This window comes from Kogia breviceps, chromosome 8 (assembly GCF_026419965.1).
Source record: "Kogia breviceps isolate mKogBre1 chromosome 8, mKogBre1 haplotype 1, whole genome shotgun sequence".
In the NCBI taxonomy this organism is placed as follows: domain Eukaryota; kingdom Metazoa; phylum Chordata; class Mammalia; order Artiodactyla; family Physeteridae; genus Kogia; species Kogia breviceps.
In genome coordinates this window covers 7075380-7092148 of record NC_081317.1, presented here as the reverse complement: position 1 = coordinate 7092148, position 16769 = coordinate 7075380, and the positions used below count along the sequence as shown (strand labels likewise).

The 16769-nt window shown below is 53.9% G+C and overlaps 1 protein-coding gene across 4 annotated transcripts; it reads left to right on the top strand.

Moving 5' to 3' along the window:
• The first annotated feature begins 758 nt into the window (after positions 1-758).
• On the top strand, positions 759-16164 carry TBC1D13 (TBC1 domain family member 13). 4 transcript variants are annotated; one of them, XM_059072625.2, is made up of 12 exons: positions 759-961; positions 2062-2135; positions 3760-3800; positions 4400-4461; positions 4617-4716; positions 5571-5653; positions 7382-7541; positions 10394-10604; positions 11108-11271; positions 12215-12375; positions 12570-12627; positions 13541-16164. In XM_059072625.2, exons 1-12 carry the CDS (start codon positions 939-941, stop codon positions 13604-13606), a joined length of 1203 nt encoding a protein of 400 aa, XP_058928608.1. In that variant the 5' UTR covers positions 759-938; the 3' UTR covers positions 13607-16164. The 4 variants fall into 4 exon arrangements, with proteins under 4 accessions (XP_058928608.1, XP_058928609.1, XP_066896682.1 ...); XM_059072626.2 differs by having other exon boundaries at positions 783-961; positions 7385-7541; XM_067040581.1 differs by lacking the exon at positions 3760-3800 and having other exon boundaries at positions 821-961.
• The last annotated feature ends 605 nt before the right edge of the window (positions 16165-16769 follow it).

Below are 16769 nucleotides of genomic sequence, written 5' to 3'. Positions count from 1 at the left end.
TAGACCCCGCGAGCAACAACTACTGAAGCCCGCACGCCACAACTACTGAGGCCGAGCACCTAGAGCGTGTGCTCCATGAAAGGAGAAGCCACTGCAAGGAGAACCCCGGGCACTGCAACAAAGAGCAGCCCAGCTGGCTGAGTGCAGCAATGAAGACCCAACGCAGCCAAAAATAAAATAAATACAATTTCCCTTCTCAAAAAAAAATAAGGACAATTATGCACATACGCACATATAGGTGTAGAGAAAAAACATTGTGAGGCTGCCAACTGTTTTTTTCTTGGGAAGGATCCTGAAATTTTGGCTTTCCTTTTCTATTGTCCTGCTATTATGATAAATTTCATGTTCATGAAATCCAAAAGTCAGGGAAACACTGAACTTTAGTCCTGCTCTTCCATCCAATGTTTATTGAACCATCTGCTCTGTGCAGTCACTGCTACAGGCGTCGAGGGTTCAGTAGTGAAAAGACCAGCGGGCAGGCCTTGTATAGTATATATAGCAGGGAAGGTCTACATCCCTGAAACGATAACTCAATAGCTTATTGCAGGTGAGGAACGTGTAAGGAGGAGGACAAGGTGACAGGTATACTGCCTAGTTGGAAGCTGAGGCCCAGGAAAGGTCAAGGAATAGCCTTGGGGCGCACAGACTGCGCGGTCACCTGCGCGACCTCAAACTTGGCGCACTAGGTCCGCGGGCCTCGTAGGTGGGGGAGCGGAGGCGGGGCCGCGTTCCCGGCGTTCTCTTGCCCCACCCACCCCGCCGCGCCGCCAGAAGGCAGAGCGGAGAAGGGGTGGCACGTGAACGGGGCGGGGCGGAGCAGAACGCGCGCGCCTGAGGCAGAGTTTCCGGTCGGAGGCCTTTGCCCAGCGCCCCGCGTCCCTGAGGGGCGGCGGCGCTGGCGGCGGCGGAGGCAGCAGGGGGATCCGGAAGTCAACACCATGTCGAGTCTGCACAAGAGCCGGTAAGGGGCCACTGGGGCAGACCAGCCAGGCCGCTCCTGGCCAGGTTGCCCTTTCTGACCTGCGGAGGGGGCGCGCGGATGCGGCCATGAACCGAGACACCCCTACCCCCGTCCCCGGCAGAAGGTTTTGGGCGCCCACTTTCCAACCTCTTTGCTGTGGGCCTGAGGAGGGCACGGAGTGTGGACACCTCTTCTGCCCCTCGGTGTCGCCCCTTTTCTCTCTGTCTCTCCCTCACCCTGGATCCCTGCCCCTTCCAGGGCCTCGATGCCCGATCTCACCCCCACCTCCTGTCCTTTTTTCCCCGTGTTAACCCTTTGCCCCAGTACCGTAGTCTATGCAGATGCTCCCCGTCCCACGTGTCCTTTTCTTACGAGAAATGCTAGAAAACCTGGATTCTCCAGTTTGTTCTCCCCTCAGGCCAAATCCTGCAGCGTTGGCTAATTTTGCTCACTCTTCAGTTTTCCTCCAGGACTTGGTTTTTTTTTTTTAATTTAATTTAATTTACTTTTTATACATCAGGTTCTTATTAGTTATCTATTTTATATACTAGTGTATATATGCCAATCCCAATCTCCCAATTCATCCCCCTCCCCCCACTTTTCCCCCCTTGGTGCAGGACTTGTTTTTCAAACCTTTTGTCCTTGCCTGCGGGCAGGCCCAGAGGTCTTCTAATGGTTGTATATTTGAGCTTGGAATGCTGATTACACTGGTCCTTGTCTACAGATCAAATTACTCCTGATTCCTAGGGGTTTTTTTGAGTTCAGATAGCAGCAGTGTGTTGGGCCCGGCCAGCAGGAAGTGCCCTATAAATGCCAGCTCACTAAATATTAGAATGTGTCTAATTTCATGGTACTCATCTGAGAACCTCTAGACAAGAATACCTCTACATTTCTGGGCTTAGAGGAACAAGTGATCTCTAGTTCTCCAAAGCTGTCTTTGGCCAGGTTTTGCTTGAGCTTTGCCATCTTTATGTCCCGAAGCGGGGGGAGGAACAGGTTGGAGACTGGTGGTGTAAGGGAGCTGTGGGCTTTAGCAGTGGTCGCTAAACTTGTCATCTTGGGGTTTGGTTGTGCTTCATTTGCCTCCCGCTCCCTCCTAGGATTGCAGATTTCCAGGATGTCCTGAAGGAGTCCACGATTGCCTTGGAAAAGCTTCAGGAACTCAGTTTTAGTGGTAAGAGGCAACTCTCCGTTTTCAGGGTTTTCCTAGAGCAGTGTTGTGACTAAGATGGAGGGGAGGGTGCCCAAGGCCACAACTGGCCAGTTCTGGGGGCCAGCCTGCCTTTTGGGACCATCTCCAGCTTCTGTGGAGCTGAACAACCAGTGACCACCTTGAGCTTGGAGGGGGTTCCTGGCGCAGTGGCGGCCACAATTAGCATGCCTGTAGGCCTTAGACAGGGTGCTTATTGGCCTGTAAGTGATGTTGATTGCTTCCTGAGAGTAACTGGAGGGCAGAGGGGAGACTTGGTGAGCCGAGGTCAGGTCTTTCCTCATTCCTCAGCAAGCTTCCTGTCTTGTAGAATTTGGTTAGCTGCAGAGTGGTTCCTGGTTCTATCTCTGGCTTAGGATCAAAGCCAACTCAGGCAACAGTGAACTTTGGTTAATGGTAAAATTCCAACCTTGAGACACTCACTTTAAGGAGCTGAACCCCAGCAGCTTTTGACTTTGCTCTCCGTGGCCTAGCTAACTTTTCAGCACAGAGACTTTTGCTTGTCTTTAAAAATACCCCAAGGTGTTCTGGGTAGCTTCTTGCGACTGCTCTGCTCTTCCTTGTAACTTCGTCAGCAAGTAATGCTTGAGTTGCCCCCTTCATCCCCATGCAGATTCTGAGGCGGGGGCATTAGCTCCTGTTCACGGTACTGGGGAGATGGTAGCAACAGCTGCTTTAGCGAGGTTCATGACAGTATTTCAGGAGAAGTTTGTCTTTCTGTTCAGGAGTGATATTTAGGCCCTAAAGATCTTTTTAAAAATTATTTTTAAAAATTTATTTATTTTTTAACATCTTTATTGGACTATAATTGCTTTACAGTGGTGTGTTAGTTTTTGCCTTATAACATGGCCCTGAAGATCTTGAGGGGTTTTGGCATCTGTGCTGAGCTGAAGAATCTGCCTGCAGAGTTGGGCTCTAGAGTCAGACAGACCAGTGTGTGAGTCCTTGATTTCTCTGTCTTTACAGATGAGTTTCTTTATCTGTAAGGTGGGGACAATGATCCTGATCTTCCCTACTTCCTAGGGCTATAATGAGGATCAAGTGAAACAACATCGGTAAAGCCCCAAACACTTAGCATTCATAGCTTTGTTTATATTCCACAGGTACTTATGGCCTGACCACCTGTTGTGGGCCTTGCCCTGGGCTAGGTACTGGGACTGTAAGACACATTTGGTCCTGTCTTTCTGGGGCTTACCCAGTAGTAGGGGTTAAAGATGTTAAATAAATATACAAATTACATTATACGATCCCATTTGTGGTGGATGTTGTGAAGGAGAAGTGATGGAGCTATTATTGTTTATGTCAAGGGACCTGACTTTGTTTGGGAAGAGGTGGTGGTTGGTAAAGGCTGCTCTGAGGAAGAAATATCAAGGGTGAGAAGGTGTTATCCTCAAAAGAACATTCCAGACGGGCCACGGAGAGAGAGTACACACAGGATTGGCATCTAGTCTAGTGATCTTTGTGGCAGAAAACATCCTTGAAGAAGTACTTCTTGCCCACTCCATTCCCTGCCGACTGGCTCCGAGGTGGCGGACTGGGGGGTTCTGGGACTCTGCAGGGGCGTGACCTTTGCCTGCTGTGTCCACAGGCATCCCCTGTGAGGGCGGACTGCGGTGCCTCTGCTGGAAGGTGGGTGTGCCTGGGGTGGAGCTTCTCTGCTCAGAGTCCCTGGGTTCCTGCATGGGCTGCCCCCACCCCTGGCCCCTTCTTCCTGTTCTCTGCCTTTCCTTGCTTGTCCCAGGAAGCTTTTCGGGGAAGTTCTGGGTTTTCTGTTTCTCTTGGCGTCCCCTCCAGGATCCCCTTGGGGATGGAACACTTTGTAATGCCAGCGAAGCCCTCTGCTTCCTGGTCCAGACAGCTCAGTGGAAGTGATGCTTATTCGGACAAAAAAAGGCTGCGCTTCGCCTAAAGCCTTTCTCTGAGGTGGGAGCAGAACCCCGGTGTCCTGATTTCCAACCCCTTTGGGCACAGAGTTTTATTATCGTTTGGAAGAGTCTGTGTGAGGAAATGCAGTAGAAAGGGCTGGTTCAGGATGAAGGTGGGGGAAGCCAGTGGGGAAAAAAGGGGATGCTGCCCCCAGCCCATGCCTGTGTTCCTGGGTTTTATTTCGCCCATCTTGCTGTCTCCGGGCTTTATCAGACATTTTCTTTGAGGCCCCTCAGCCTCCATCTACTGCCAGGGTTGGGCTGGGGGAGTCGCCAGAGCTTTGCTCTTCTCTCTCTCTGCAGATTCTCTTGAACTACCTCCCGTTGGAGAGAGCGTCATGGACCTCCATCCTGGCCAAGCAGAGGTGAGACCCCCTGACAAAGGGGGATGATGGGAGGCCCTTTGTATCAGACAGAGCAGGTGGTGTGAGCCTGGCCCACTTCTGTTGCTGCTGCTGCTCCCTGGGCTCCCTGGGTGGGGCCTCTGGGGGTCAGCCCTCTCTCCTCTTCTCTCCTACAGGGAGCTGTATTCTCAGTTCCTGAGGGAAATGATCATCCAGCCTGGCATCGCCAAGGCCAACATGGGTGTATCCAGGGAGGATGTGACCTTTGAGGACCATGTGAGTTGGGACCGAGGCTGCAGGTGGGGAGAGGTGTGGGCTTTTTAGTGGACTAGGTCCCTCAAGCCAGAGGCAGGTGCGGCTGGTCTTGGTCCCCTCTGGCCCTCCCAGTACCTCATTTCTGCATTTAGCTCCTCGGCCCCCGAAGGCTGTTGTCTCTCCCTGTTCTCCGCAGGCTCTGGGCCCGGTCGGGGCTATAAGCGATGACTGAGGTCACGGGAGCGGGCGTGTGCAGCGCCGAGCCAGGCCCTCCACGGGCATTGTCTCCTTTCCTCCTCCGTCCCCTTCCTCGAGGAAGGTTCTGTGATATTATAGTTGAAGGGAGTCAGAGCAGGGCCGGTGGGAGGATAAACTGCCTCTGTGTGGCCTGGAGGAAGCCTCGTTCCAGCCACAAATACCGAGCTCCTCCCCGGTGCTTTGCAGTCGGGAAGTGGAGATGGGTTGGACCCAGGCCGATCCTCCAAGGACTGGAATTGGCAACTCACAGTAGTAATGAGTTAGAATTGAAGAGACCTAGTGAAACAATATTCATTCATTCAGCAGGCAAGCATTTAGTGAGCACCTGCTACATGCAGCATTCTAGAGCTACAGACAGGAAAGACAAGAGTCCTTGCTGTGCAGGGAAGTACTCAGAGCGGACTGCGGGGCCCGGTTGCCGGGTGTGGGGTGTGATCGTGCTTTGGGAGGCCGCACGAGGCCTGTGCTGCCCCCCAGCTAGCTCACAGGCTGTCTCAGCCACGGCTGGGTCTCTGGTGGGAATGCTGGTTTCGGAGCCACTGCTCAGGCCCCCAGACTGGTGACTCTCCCTGGGCTCCTAGCCGGCCGAGGACAGAGCAGCTCATTTTCTCTGACAGCCACTCAACCCTAACCCCGACAGCCGATGGAACACGTACTTCAAGGACAACGAGGTGCTGCTGCAGATCGACAAAGATGTCCGGTGAGCAGGGCGCTGGGCGCTGGGACCCGGCCCCTGGGGCTTCTGTGGGATGTCCAGTTCTTCTGCCCTGTCCCTTCCCAGCCCAGGCCCGCAGGGGCATGTTTGAGGCACTGCTGGTGAGTTGTCCTGGTAGCCGAGTCCAGGCCCTACTGCTAGCAGGCCTGGGGTGGGGCTGGCGGTGCGGTGAGTGCCCGGCTCTCCTCTCTCCCTGCCTTAGTTTCAGTTGTAGCCCTGGCATCTGTGGATTCTTCTCTTCCTTCCTTCAGCAAATATGGAGGCCCCGCTACATGGCAGGCTTAAGGGCAGGCGGGGCATTGAACACAGAGTAGACAGACGTGGCCCCTCTCCTTAGGGAGCCTAGAAGCTGGCAGGGAGGACGGGAAGACGGACGTTCAGCACAACAGGTCTTCCGTGTCACTGAAGTTGGTGGAGAATGCTCTGGAGGCAGAGTTCAGGATGCGTCAGGGCTCGGGAAGCCTCGCCTGAGGCAGCAGCTGAGATGGGAGGAGCGGGCACCTTGGGGCAGGAGGGCCGAGTGGTGCTGGGCGGGGAGCTGCGGTGGGCGGCCCTGCGAGCCTGCAGAGCTCGGCTGTCCGGGGAGCAGCGCGAAGGCCTGTGTGCGGCCACGCTGGAGGCAAGCAGGCGTCGGACCATCGCTGCATCCCAGGCATGTGGGGCAGGTGCGCAAAGGTTCTAAGCACAGGAGTGACGGGGCCAGGAGCGTGTTTGTTTTTAAACTGTGAGCTACGCTGTGTGCAAGTACGTGCCGTTCCTCTTGGTGGAGAAGTGTGGAGACGCCGGCTGTGCTGTCCTGTTGGGTGGGCGAGTCTGGCAGCGGGTGACTCTCCCACAGGGCTGGGTGAGGAGCCGGCAGGCCTGTCTGCAGTGGCCCCGGTGGCTGGAGCTTGGGTTCTGAGTCTACCCGCACCGTTTGCAGCTGTGTCTCCAGCCCCTCGCCGCCTGGGGCTGCTCGCTCTCCTGTGCTCACTGTGCCCGCAGTGGGACCCCAGCCCCGGGCGGCTCAGCCAGCGGGCAGAACAGGCTCTTGCCTCCTTCCTCCTCAGGCTGGAGCCTCTACTCACCAGGCGTTCAATAGCCCTATTTAAGTCAGGAACCACGTCTTGAACCCAGTTCTGAGGAAACAGGTTCTTACCCTGGTAGTGATTGTAGTACGTTGTTCAGTGTTTCTAGAGGGCAGGTTTGCAATGTGCTCTGTATAAGATCTTTGGAAAATGTGCGTGTACCGCGCAGTACATGTATTTTAAAAACTTGATCACGATCTAGAGCCTGTCTCCCAACTTGCTTTTTTTCTCTTGTTCTGTCTTGAGCATCTCCTATGTCAGCTGTGTAATATTCTGTTGTATAATGTGTAACTTAACAAAACCTCTTTTACCATTTTAAGCCACAATGCAGTTAATACGTTTGTACGTATGAGATATTTTTGACATGGAAAGATGTTTGTTTTAAGAGAAGAGTTAAGACCCTAAGGACACTTAAAAATATATACGCGCGTGTGTGTGTGTCTGCTTGCAAATACACGTAAGATATATGGGTATGTATACATATACCATGACTATATTGCTTTTGAAATAAAATGTTATTAATTTAAAAACACACACACATATACAGGAGGCTTTGGGGATGCTGGGGCATCAGGCAGCAGGGTGCTGGTCGGATGCCTAAAAATTCCACGCTGAGTAACAGTCCTCCCCTGTTCCCTCTTGACAGAAGGCTGTGCCCAGACATATCCTTCTTCCAGAGCGCCACCGAGTACCCCTGCCTCCTCATCCTGGATCCGCAGAATGAGTTCGAGACCCTTCGTAAGCGGGTGGAACAGACGACACTGAAATCCCAGACGGTGGCCCGGAACCGGAGCGGGGTCACAAATGTGAGAGGCAACCTGGCGGCCCCAGGGACGCCCCGTGATGGCCTTTTCCTTCCTGCTTCTCTTGGACCAGTGGCCACGGGCCGTCAGACCCCTGACCGTCTGCCCTGAGAGTTACCCAAAGCAGCCTTGGTCCTGCCCGGTCCCCCTCCAGGCTCTCTCTGAAAGTCAGGCCTCAAAGGCTGGTGTGATGGGTGTGGGGGAGGGCCCTGCTGTGCAGTGAAGGAGCCACACTTCTGGGCTGTGGTGTAGACGGCGCTTGGAAAAGTAACTACCAGTGTGATGAGAAAAGTGCGGTGGGAACAGTGATGGGGGGAGCCGACCTGGTCTGGGCATCAGGGAAGACTTCCCTGAGGAAGTGACATTTAAGCTGAGGCTCCAAGGATGAAGAGGAAAGAGACTTCCAGGTGGAGAGGATGGCATGTGTGGACGTCCTCAGGCCGGAGAGAGCTGGGTGTGTTCGAGGAAGGGAGTCCAGCATGAGGTGGGGCTGGGCGGGGAGGGCTGCTGGAGGATGCTGGGAGAGGTGAGTGGTGGTGGGGCCACGTGGGGCCTTTATCTTGAGGGCTGGGGACCCCTGCACCATTCTACGAGCAGGGATGTGATTGAAGTCTGCCTTTATATAAGATATGACTGGCGGGGGCAGGAATGGAGGTGGAGAGGCCGCCTGGGAGGCAGCTGAGGTGTCCAGGTAAGGGTGGGTGGGGGTGCGGGCTGGGGTGGAGTGGGGAGGGGTGTGAGAGACCTAGGAGAAAAGAATGATAGGTCTTGTGCTGGCCACGTGGTGCCGGGTGTTTGAACCTCAGTCTTCTAGCAGATTCCTGTGATTCTGAGAAGCTGCTTATAGCCAAAGTATGTCCCTTAATTTACACCTACTGCTTTGGCACCTGGAGCTTTGACTTGTTCCTCAAAATTTTTCGCTGTCTTCCAACAATGGAAAAATCCTCTGTAACCTCCAACAAGCTAAGCTCATTTCCCCCAAGCGGAGTGACCGATCAGGGCTTTGTGTTTCTAGGAGAGCAGCCGTTTTCTACCACAGGGGTGACGGGGCCGTTCTGGCTGGTCCCTGGGTTCCACATGCTCACGGCAACTGGGTGTGTCAGGAGGTGCCAGATGCTTGGCTGAGTGGCCCCGTGCCTGGCTGGGGTGGTGGCCCTCCTGCTTGGCTGCTGATGTTAGGGCTGCATGGCAAGATGGGGACCTGGCTTCTGTCATTCATTTTACTACAGTGATTGGTGGCTGAGAACTGATTTTAGGTTTCGACCTGGTCCTGGTGATAGAGAACCGGACCGCAAGCTCCGTCGCTAGACCTCTGGACCGGTGGCTGTGCAGTTTGTGTTGAAGTGGACTGTTTGACCCTGGGCAACTAACACCAGACTCACCTTCCTGGGCCTCCGCCTCTTCTTCTGTAAACGGGGTGTATTCATTTCCGCCCTGTCTGGCTTTTGAATTGCCCAGAGGGTGAAATGAGGTCATGGCTGTGCAGATTCTTGGAAAGCAGTGGGCACTCTCTGAGGCCTGGACCTCGGGTTCTAGAGTGAGCTGGTCTGGGCTCACTTTAATGCGAGATGTCTCATAAGTGGTCTAACATTTCTGAGCCTCAGTTTCCTCATCTTGAAAGTGATGTTGAGAGAGTATTCTAGGCTGTTCAGGGCATTAAATAGGAAGGCTTGTGGAGCTCTGTTTTGCAACAGAACACTCTGGGTAAACGTTAGTGATGTGTGTGTCTGTGTGTGTGCACGTGTACACGCACGTATATGTGTATGCACATGTATATATAGTGGAAAAGGGGGTTTCCTGTTTCCGGGACCCTGCGTTTCCAGGACAGCGTCATACTCTGTCCCTGCATGGGTGTGTCTGTGGCTCTCATACAGTTAACCGCAGGCACCCGAACCTTTACGAAGCTCCCAGGGGATCCTGATGTTGGGGACCTCTGCTCTGTTGCATATCATCATCTCTTCATTCATCTCCCAACTTTTTCGTATGGAAATTCTGAAACATTCAGAAAAGTTGAAAGAAGAGTACAACGCACATCTATATTCTTTCCACCTAAATTCAACAGTTGTTAACCTTTGGCCATGCTTGTGTGTGTGTCATACATAGACAGACGTCCTGACCCATTACCTCCAAGTACTTCAGCAGGCATCCCGTGAGAATAAGGACATCCTCCTTACCATTGTCTCATCTATGGAGAGTAACCATAATCCGTAGTAAGACCGCACATCCAGTCCGGGATCGGGTGTCCTCAGTCATACTAAGAATATTTTTGTTGTTTTAAATCCAGAGCAGCACCTCTTCAGGGTTTATGTGTTGCGTTAGGATGTTAACGTTTCTTTAGTGTCACATCTGGAGCACGCCTCCACTCCACCCTCCTCAACATTTGACTTTTTGAAGAGTCTTAACCAGTTGTGTTTTTGATATATTTTTATATTTTTTTAAGTTTTTTTAAAAATTGAAGTATAACTTATAATTAAGGCGCAAATCTTAGGTATACAACTAGATGACTTTTTTCTTATGTATACACCCGTGTAACTGCCAACCAGATCAAGACACGGAACATTCCCATCATCCAGAAAGTTCCCTCATGCCCCTTGCTAGTCAGTACGCCTTCCCTCAGAGCAAAGCACTATCCTGACCTTTATCACCATAAATTAGATTGCAGTCCAGCTGGCTTGTAGAATGTCGCACATTCTGGATTGGTCCGCTTGTTCCCGGCGGTGTTGGACGCGTTCCTCTGTGCCCTGGGTTGCCCATGAGATGGAAGTTAGGTTTCAGCTTGTGGGTGAACATATCCGGTGAGAACACACTCTTGGTAGTGCCACCCACCCTAACGGGCTCCTCCTCTTCTCCCCCAGATGAGTTCCCCGCACAAGAACGCGGCGCCCTCCTCCCTGAACGAGTATCAGGTGCTGCCCAACGGCTGTGAGGCCCACTGGGAGGTGGTGGAGCGGATTCTGTTCATCTACGCCAAGCTCAACCCTGGCATCGCTTACGTGCAGGGCATGAACGAGATCGTGGGGCCCCTGTACTACACCTTTGCCACCGACCCCAACAGCGAGTGGAAGGGTAGATAAACGGGCTCCAGGCTAATGGGCCTTATTGTATCAAGCTGTGCAGCTCACTTCCCTCTTTTGGGCCTCCATTTTCTGTCGGATAAGCGGGTTGGCCTGGATCATCTCTGAGATCTTTTCTGGCTTGAACTTTCTAGAATGTTAGATGTTTACTGATCTCTTGCTATCTGTAACTGAATTTCTGGTAGAGGAGATATACAGGAAACTGAACGATAGAAAGGATTTAAGTAAATCATGATTTGAAAAAACGTCAGCAGAAGAGCATGTAATCAGTCACTGAGCTGGTGTGCAGCATTGTCAGGTGTGAGAAGGAAGGAGTGATGTCCTTAGTCTCGGGGTGGAGAGTGGCCACGGACAGAGGAGGGGCGCAGCCTGAGCAAGGCGGGGTGACTCGGTGAGGCTCAGAGGGGAGGGGGTCTCACGTAGCTGAGCGGTGGGGTGGGACACAGAAGGGTGCCAGGTCTCTCACGCTGCGCTCACCCTGCCCGTCTCTCCCAGAGCACGCTGAGGCGGACACCTTTTTCTGCTTCACCAACCTCATGGCTGAAATCCGGGACAACTTCATCAAGAGCCTTGATGACTCACAGTGTGGCATCACCTACAAGATGGAAAAGGTGTACTCCACCCTGAAGGATAAGGACATGGAACTCTACCTGAAACTGGTGAGGACCCCCGGCACCGCCCGGGCCGGGGCAGACAGAAAGGGGCGGAGGACGGCAGGCTCCTGAGCACCCCAGGCCCAGGATAAGGACTGGCTTGAGTCTGGGGACTGGAAGTGGCTGCTGCTGCCAGGGAGTGCGGAGCTGGGTGCCGAGGCGGGGCTGGGGGACCTGGGCAGCGGGTGGTGGGAGCCTAGCGGGCTGGGGGTGGGGGAGGTGGATACAGTGCCCTGTGTACCAGGCGCGGTGCAGGGCCTTTACCGTGTGCTGTTAGTTCAGCCTGTTAGTCCTCTAAGAAAGGAAGGATGAACTTCATTTTTAAAAATTAGTGGAGTGGCTTTCCATGTTTATTTCAGGAAACAGTTCGGTAAAAAGGATATTTACTTATAAACGAAACAAGTTTCGTGAACAAGAAGAGATATATAAACATATCTTCTTAAACAAATATGGAATCACGTCTTGCTGTTTTGTAACACACTTTTTCGGTCAATAGTATTCACTGTGGCTGACCAGAGGGCTTGTCTCCACTGGGAATAATTGCCTTGCAGGGTTGCGGTATGGAGTAAATAAGTGAGATATTTACCACGTTAAACACAAGGCCAGACATGGAATTAGTGCCCAATAATGGTTTCTCTGTCCATAAGTGCAAAGTTATAATCTGTGTAGTGTATTTATTAATCTAAGGAGCTAATATAAAAGCTTGGGTATCTGGCTTCTCTCAGAAAACATCAGACGGTCTGACGGCGTTGGCTGACAGCAAGCAGGAGCTGCCCCTTTCACCGCGCGAGGCTCCGCAGGCAGCCCCGTGCCGTCCCCGCCTCAGCGTGCCTGGCGCTCACGCCTGGCCTGCTGCTTATATGAATTCACGTCTAATAGGTTGCATGGTGTTCCGTGGCAACCAGCCAACACGGATTCTTGCACCCACCCTGCACCTCTGTCTCCCCAGCAAGAGCAGAATATCAAGCCCCAGTTCTTCGCCTTCCGCTGGCTGACGCTGCTGCTGTCCCAGGAGTTCTTGCTGCCCGATGTCATCCGGATCTGGGACTCCCTGTTTGCTGACAACAGCCGCTTTGATTTCCTCCTTCTGGTCTGCTGCGCCATGCTCATGTGAGTGCGGCCGCGAGCAGGGGGTGGGCAGGGCCTGCTCTTGAGAGGCTGGTGAGAGCTTCTGGGATTCTCAGGCGAGCATCAAAGCAAACTTGCTGCGGGTGCGGTGGGGCGGCAGGAGCGGGAAGGGGCCCGGTGGGCCTGCACTCAGAGTGGCCCAGGGGCCCAGCGCTTTTGTTGCTTGTTTTTCTTAGACTGATCCGGGAGCAGTTGCTGCAAGGGGACTTTACCATAAACATGCGGCTCCTGCAGGTAATGGAGTTTGGAGGGGCAGGCTCGGTCTTTAGCCGTGAGACAGACACCTAGCAGGCGGCCGCCCCATGCCAGCTGCTGTGATAGGCTGTGTGAGGATCAGGAGAGGGTAGCAGGGCTTAAGAGTCCAGACCCCTGAGGCAGATCTGTGTTTGGATCTGGGTTGAGTCTGGCTTTGCCACTGACCTTGAGTGTGGTGTGGCCTTGAGTGAATGACTTGGCTTCCCTGAACCAAGCTGGTTCAGGGAAGCCAAGTCATTCACCCAAGGCTGCGACTTACTACCCAGTATGTGGTAATAATGCCCGTTGGTAATCGTGCTCAGACCGGGGGAAGGAAAGTGTGGGCCTCAGTGGTTAAGAACATGGGCTTGAGAGTCAGACGATTTGGGGTTCACCTCTTTGTTCTCCCGTGCTAGTCATGTGACCTAAGCTAAGTGGCAACCTCTCTAGGCCTTAATTTCTTTGCTAACGCCTGGCCTGGGGTTGGTTTTCAATAACTTCATTGACTAGATCTGTAAAACGGGCAGATTCACAGTAAGCCCTCATCGGGCTGTTGAGGTGACCCAGTGAGCTAGTACATGGACAGTGTCCGGCCCTGTTCCAGGCTCACTGTCAGTGGAGGTCAGGGTTCGATGGCACGAGTGGGGAGAGGTGAAGCGGGTGGTCCTTGTCCTAGGGAAGGGGCTGTGAGACCTTTTGGGTGGTGACTGGTTGGGTTGGTTAAGTTAGTGCTGCAGTGGCTGTAGTAGAGCTCCATGCAAGGTTTGGGGAGACAGGGGTTATCCTGTGCTCCCTATCGCTTAGGCCTGGGGTCCAGCATGGTGACAGGTCTACTGGAGAGGGCCGGGGGAAGCAGAGGTGGTGAAGGGTGAGCTGAATTCTCAAGCATACTGTTGGCCTTTCCTCTGCCCAGGATTACCCCATCACAGACGTCTGCCAGATCCTACAGAAAGCCAAGGAACTCCAAGACTCACAGTAGCCTGGTGGCAAGAGGCCCAGGTTTGGGAGAGAAGCCACCGCCAACGCCTGTGCCCTGGCTTCTGGGACATGCAGGAGCCTGTGGGGTCCCAGCCAGAGGGGCCGCTGCAGGCCTCTCGCCCTGGCCCCTCCCACCGGGGGCCTGCTGTGCCCTGCTCCTTCCTAACCACGGAGCCCTGGCTACTGCCCCCGCTCCACCCCTTCAATCCTGGACCCTTTGCCCAGGCTGCTGAGCAAGGCAGGAGCTTGTGAGGTGGTGTCCTGGGGCTGGGGCAGATGCGGGCCTTGGGGGTAGGCAGGGCCCCCTCCCTGCCTCTGCTCTGCTTCTCTCTTCCTGCTCTCCTGCTCCGTGTGCTGGGCGCTGGTCGGGGAGGTGCTTGGCAAATGAGCCAGAAACCGCTTCTGGAGGTTGGTGCTTGGGCTTCTCCACAGGGAAGGTGACACCGTGAAGGAGCCAAGAGGCTGCCAGGCCCAGGTCTCACCCTCTGTCTCTTTCCCACGGAGCGTGCGCGCGCACGTGTGTGTGTGTGTGTGTGTGTGTGTGTGTGTGGTTGTGGGTTGCTGTGTATGTCTTTGAATCCCCCTCGCGTGTGCTTCTCTTCCGTCTGTGTGTTTCCATGTGTGTGGAGAGAGGTGACTCCCTCTTGGTCTTTGCTTCTCCTTGTCTGTCTCTGCCTCCATCTCCCTCCCTCTCCTTCCACCTATTTCACCGAGGGTGTGTGGCTCTCACTCTCTCCGCCCCTCTCTCCGTTGCTCGCTCTCTCCCCTCTCTTTGGGTTGCCTTATCCCCAGCCTCTCCCCCACCCTCCTCTCTATGCCCAAGAACCCTGGAGACAGAATGAAGAGTCTGGCTCAGCCAAGCTCCTGGAGGTCGGCCTTGACCTTTGCAGCCTGTTCCCATCTCCCAGCTCTAGGCTCCCAGGGCTCCCAGTCCACAGTGCCTCACTCGAGGGCTCTGAACCCTTGCCCGACCGCAGGATTCTTGGAAACCCAGAGTTGCTGAGAATTAATAGCCCATGAAGCTTTGAGCCTCACCCACCTGCCCAGGGAGGGAGGGGGGAGGAGAGGGAGAGCTGGGTCTTCCGGAGGTTCCCCCACAGGTCCGTCTCTCCCAGAAGAAAAGACATTAAGGTTGGGATCCAGGTGCTTCTGAGGTGTAGCCGCTCCATGGCTTTCAGGTGCCGGCCCAGGGCAGGCAAGTCCCCTAAAAGGCAGTCGGGCCAAAGGGAGCCTCGCTGGGCCAGGCGTGGTCGAGCTCAAAGGCCTGGGTCCCGTCAGGGCCAGGAGAGCCCTGTCTCCCTCACTCCCTCAGGCAGGGGAGCTGAAGGAGCTGCCGGCCCTTCTCCGGTCAGGATGCGGGGCACATCCTTCTGAGCGGGAGCAGCCGGCCCCTCCCCTGCTGGGCTGTGGGAGTAGTGGGCCTATTCTGATCAAGGCCCGCCCTCCTTTTGTGAGGAGGCAGCTGGTTTGCATCTGGAAGCCTGGGTAGCGAAGCCCGTAGCGCGGGTCCTCTTCAGGGTCCTCTTCATCTCCGCAGACTGGCCAGCAGGGACCTTCAGGCCCCCCGGAAGCTTCCTTAGCCTGACAGCCAGGACTTGTGGCTGTGGGCCGGGGACAGCTTCCCCAAGGAAGCGCCTTTCCAGGCTGTCTGTTGGATGCTTCTAGGACTCCATGCACTTGCCTTTTTCCTCCTCCTCTCCCAGCACAGTATTGGGGAGATTTTTACTATTTATTCAGACTCCTGGTTATTTATTGCAGATTGGCAAGTGCTTGATTTGGGGATGAAGGGTAGGGCTGGAATGGTGGAAACCAGCTGGAGTCATGGTCTTCCTGACCTTCCAAGGTCAGTCAACATCCTCTCCGCCTGCCTCTGGGACCTTCCTGGCTTTCCAGCAGGTCCTGGCTGGGAGGGTCCTGAGCTCTGTAATAGAACTGGGTGTAAGGGAGACGAGAGTTGGTATCCTTGCCAGCCTCCAAGACACCGGCATGGGGTAGAAACGCTGCTTCCCAGCAGCCTGGCTCGCCCTCTTCCCAGAACTTGTCAGCTGGTGGTTCAGTCACAATTTGATCCCTTCACAGCCTGTCGCTTGGGCCACAGCCTGGGTCCCAGCAGACACTGCCCAGGACATCTGATGCATTGCCTCTTGCCTATCCCTCAGCCTTCCCTCCCGGGACCATACTACTTGAATCACTGCATCTCATTTGCCTCAGTGGCAGACCTGGGTCCAGTGCCCTCTCCTTGACCTTGTGATGGAGGTCAAAAGAGCACAGGGACCACGTCCAGGTTAGACTGAGCTCGCCAATGGGAGGACCTGCCCTTGGCAATTCTCCCTCCCCAGACTCTCAAGGGAGGTCCCCAGAGAGCTGGAGACCCCGAGGCTTCCTGCTTGGGAAGCTGCCCCCAGGACTTTGGACACTTAGAGAATGGGCTGTATGAATTCAGTAGGTCTCATTCCAAGGGTCAGAATGTTAGTCTGCTTTTGTTTTTTCATCTGTTTCGTTCTTTGAATCAATGCTGTTGATGACAAGTTGTCTTTAATAAATCACGTGTTCTTTGCAGTGGGCATTGATTCTGTGAGGGGCTGAAACCTTCAAGACCTCTGAGCAGGAAAAACGTTTGAGCAAAGATGGAGTCAGGAAGCTCTTAAGAATGGTCAAAGGAAAAGGTTAGGAAATCGTTGGAAGAGCCTCTTCAACTCTTCTTTAACAACTGCAATTTGCAGTTGTAGGAAGGAGAGTGTGCACCGGGGCAGAAGGTATTACTACATTATGATTTCATAGCAAGTTATTTTTTAGATTGAAAAAATTTTGAAATTCAACAAGTCGTTCACGGCTCACAATCTGGAGAAAATCACCGATAACATGTTGGTCTTTTCCTCGTTGATGTAATTACTATTATATAATTGTCATTTTCTTGATACGGAGTTTTGGCTCTCCCTTCACGTTAGGTTGGTGAGCAAGTTTTGCTGTATGATTTTAAATTTTTTTTAATTTTTATTTATTTTTTGTGTGTGTGTGCTAGGCGGGCCTTGCACTGTTGTGGCCTCTCCCGTTGCGGAGCACAGGCTCCGGACGCGCAGGCTCAGCGGCCATGGCTCACCGGCCCAGCCGCTCCGCGGCATGTGGGATCCTCCCGGACCGGGGCACGAACCCGTGTCCCCTGC

Bases quoted from the DNA above. Each gene is read 5' to 3' on its own strand.
- TBC1D13 (XM_059072625.2), top strand. From the start codon at position 939: ATGTCGAGTCTGCACAAGAGCCG. The intron at 3,801-4,399 runs GTGGGTGTGCCT...CTCTCTCTGCAG, and splicing joins TGCGGTGCCTCTGCTGGAAG to ATTCTCTTGAACTACCTCCC. The intron at 12,628-13,540 runs GTAATGGAGTTT...TCCTCTGCCCAG, and splicing joins TAAACATGCGGCTCCTGCAG to GATTACCCCATCACAGACGT.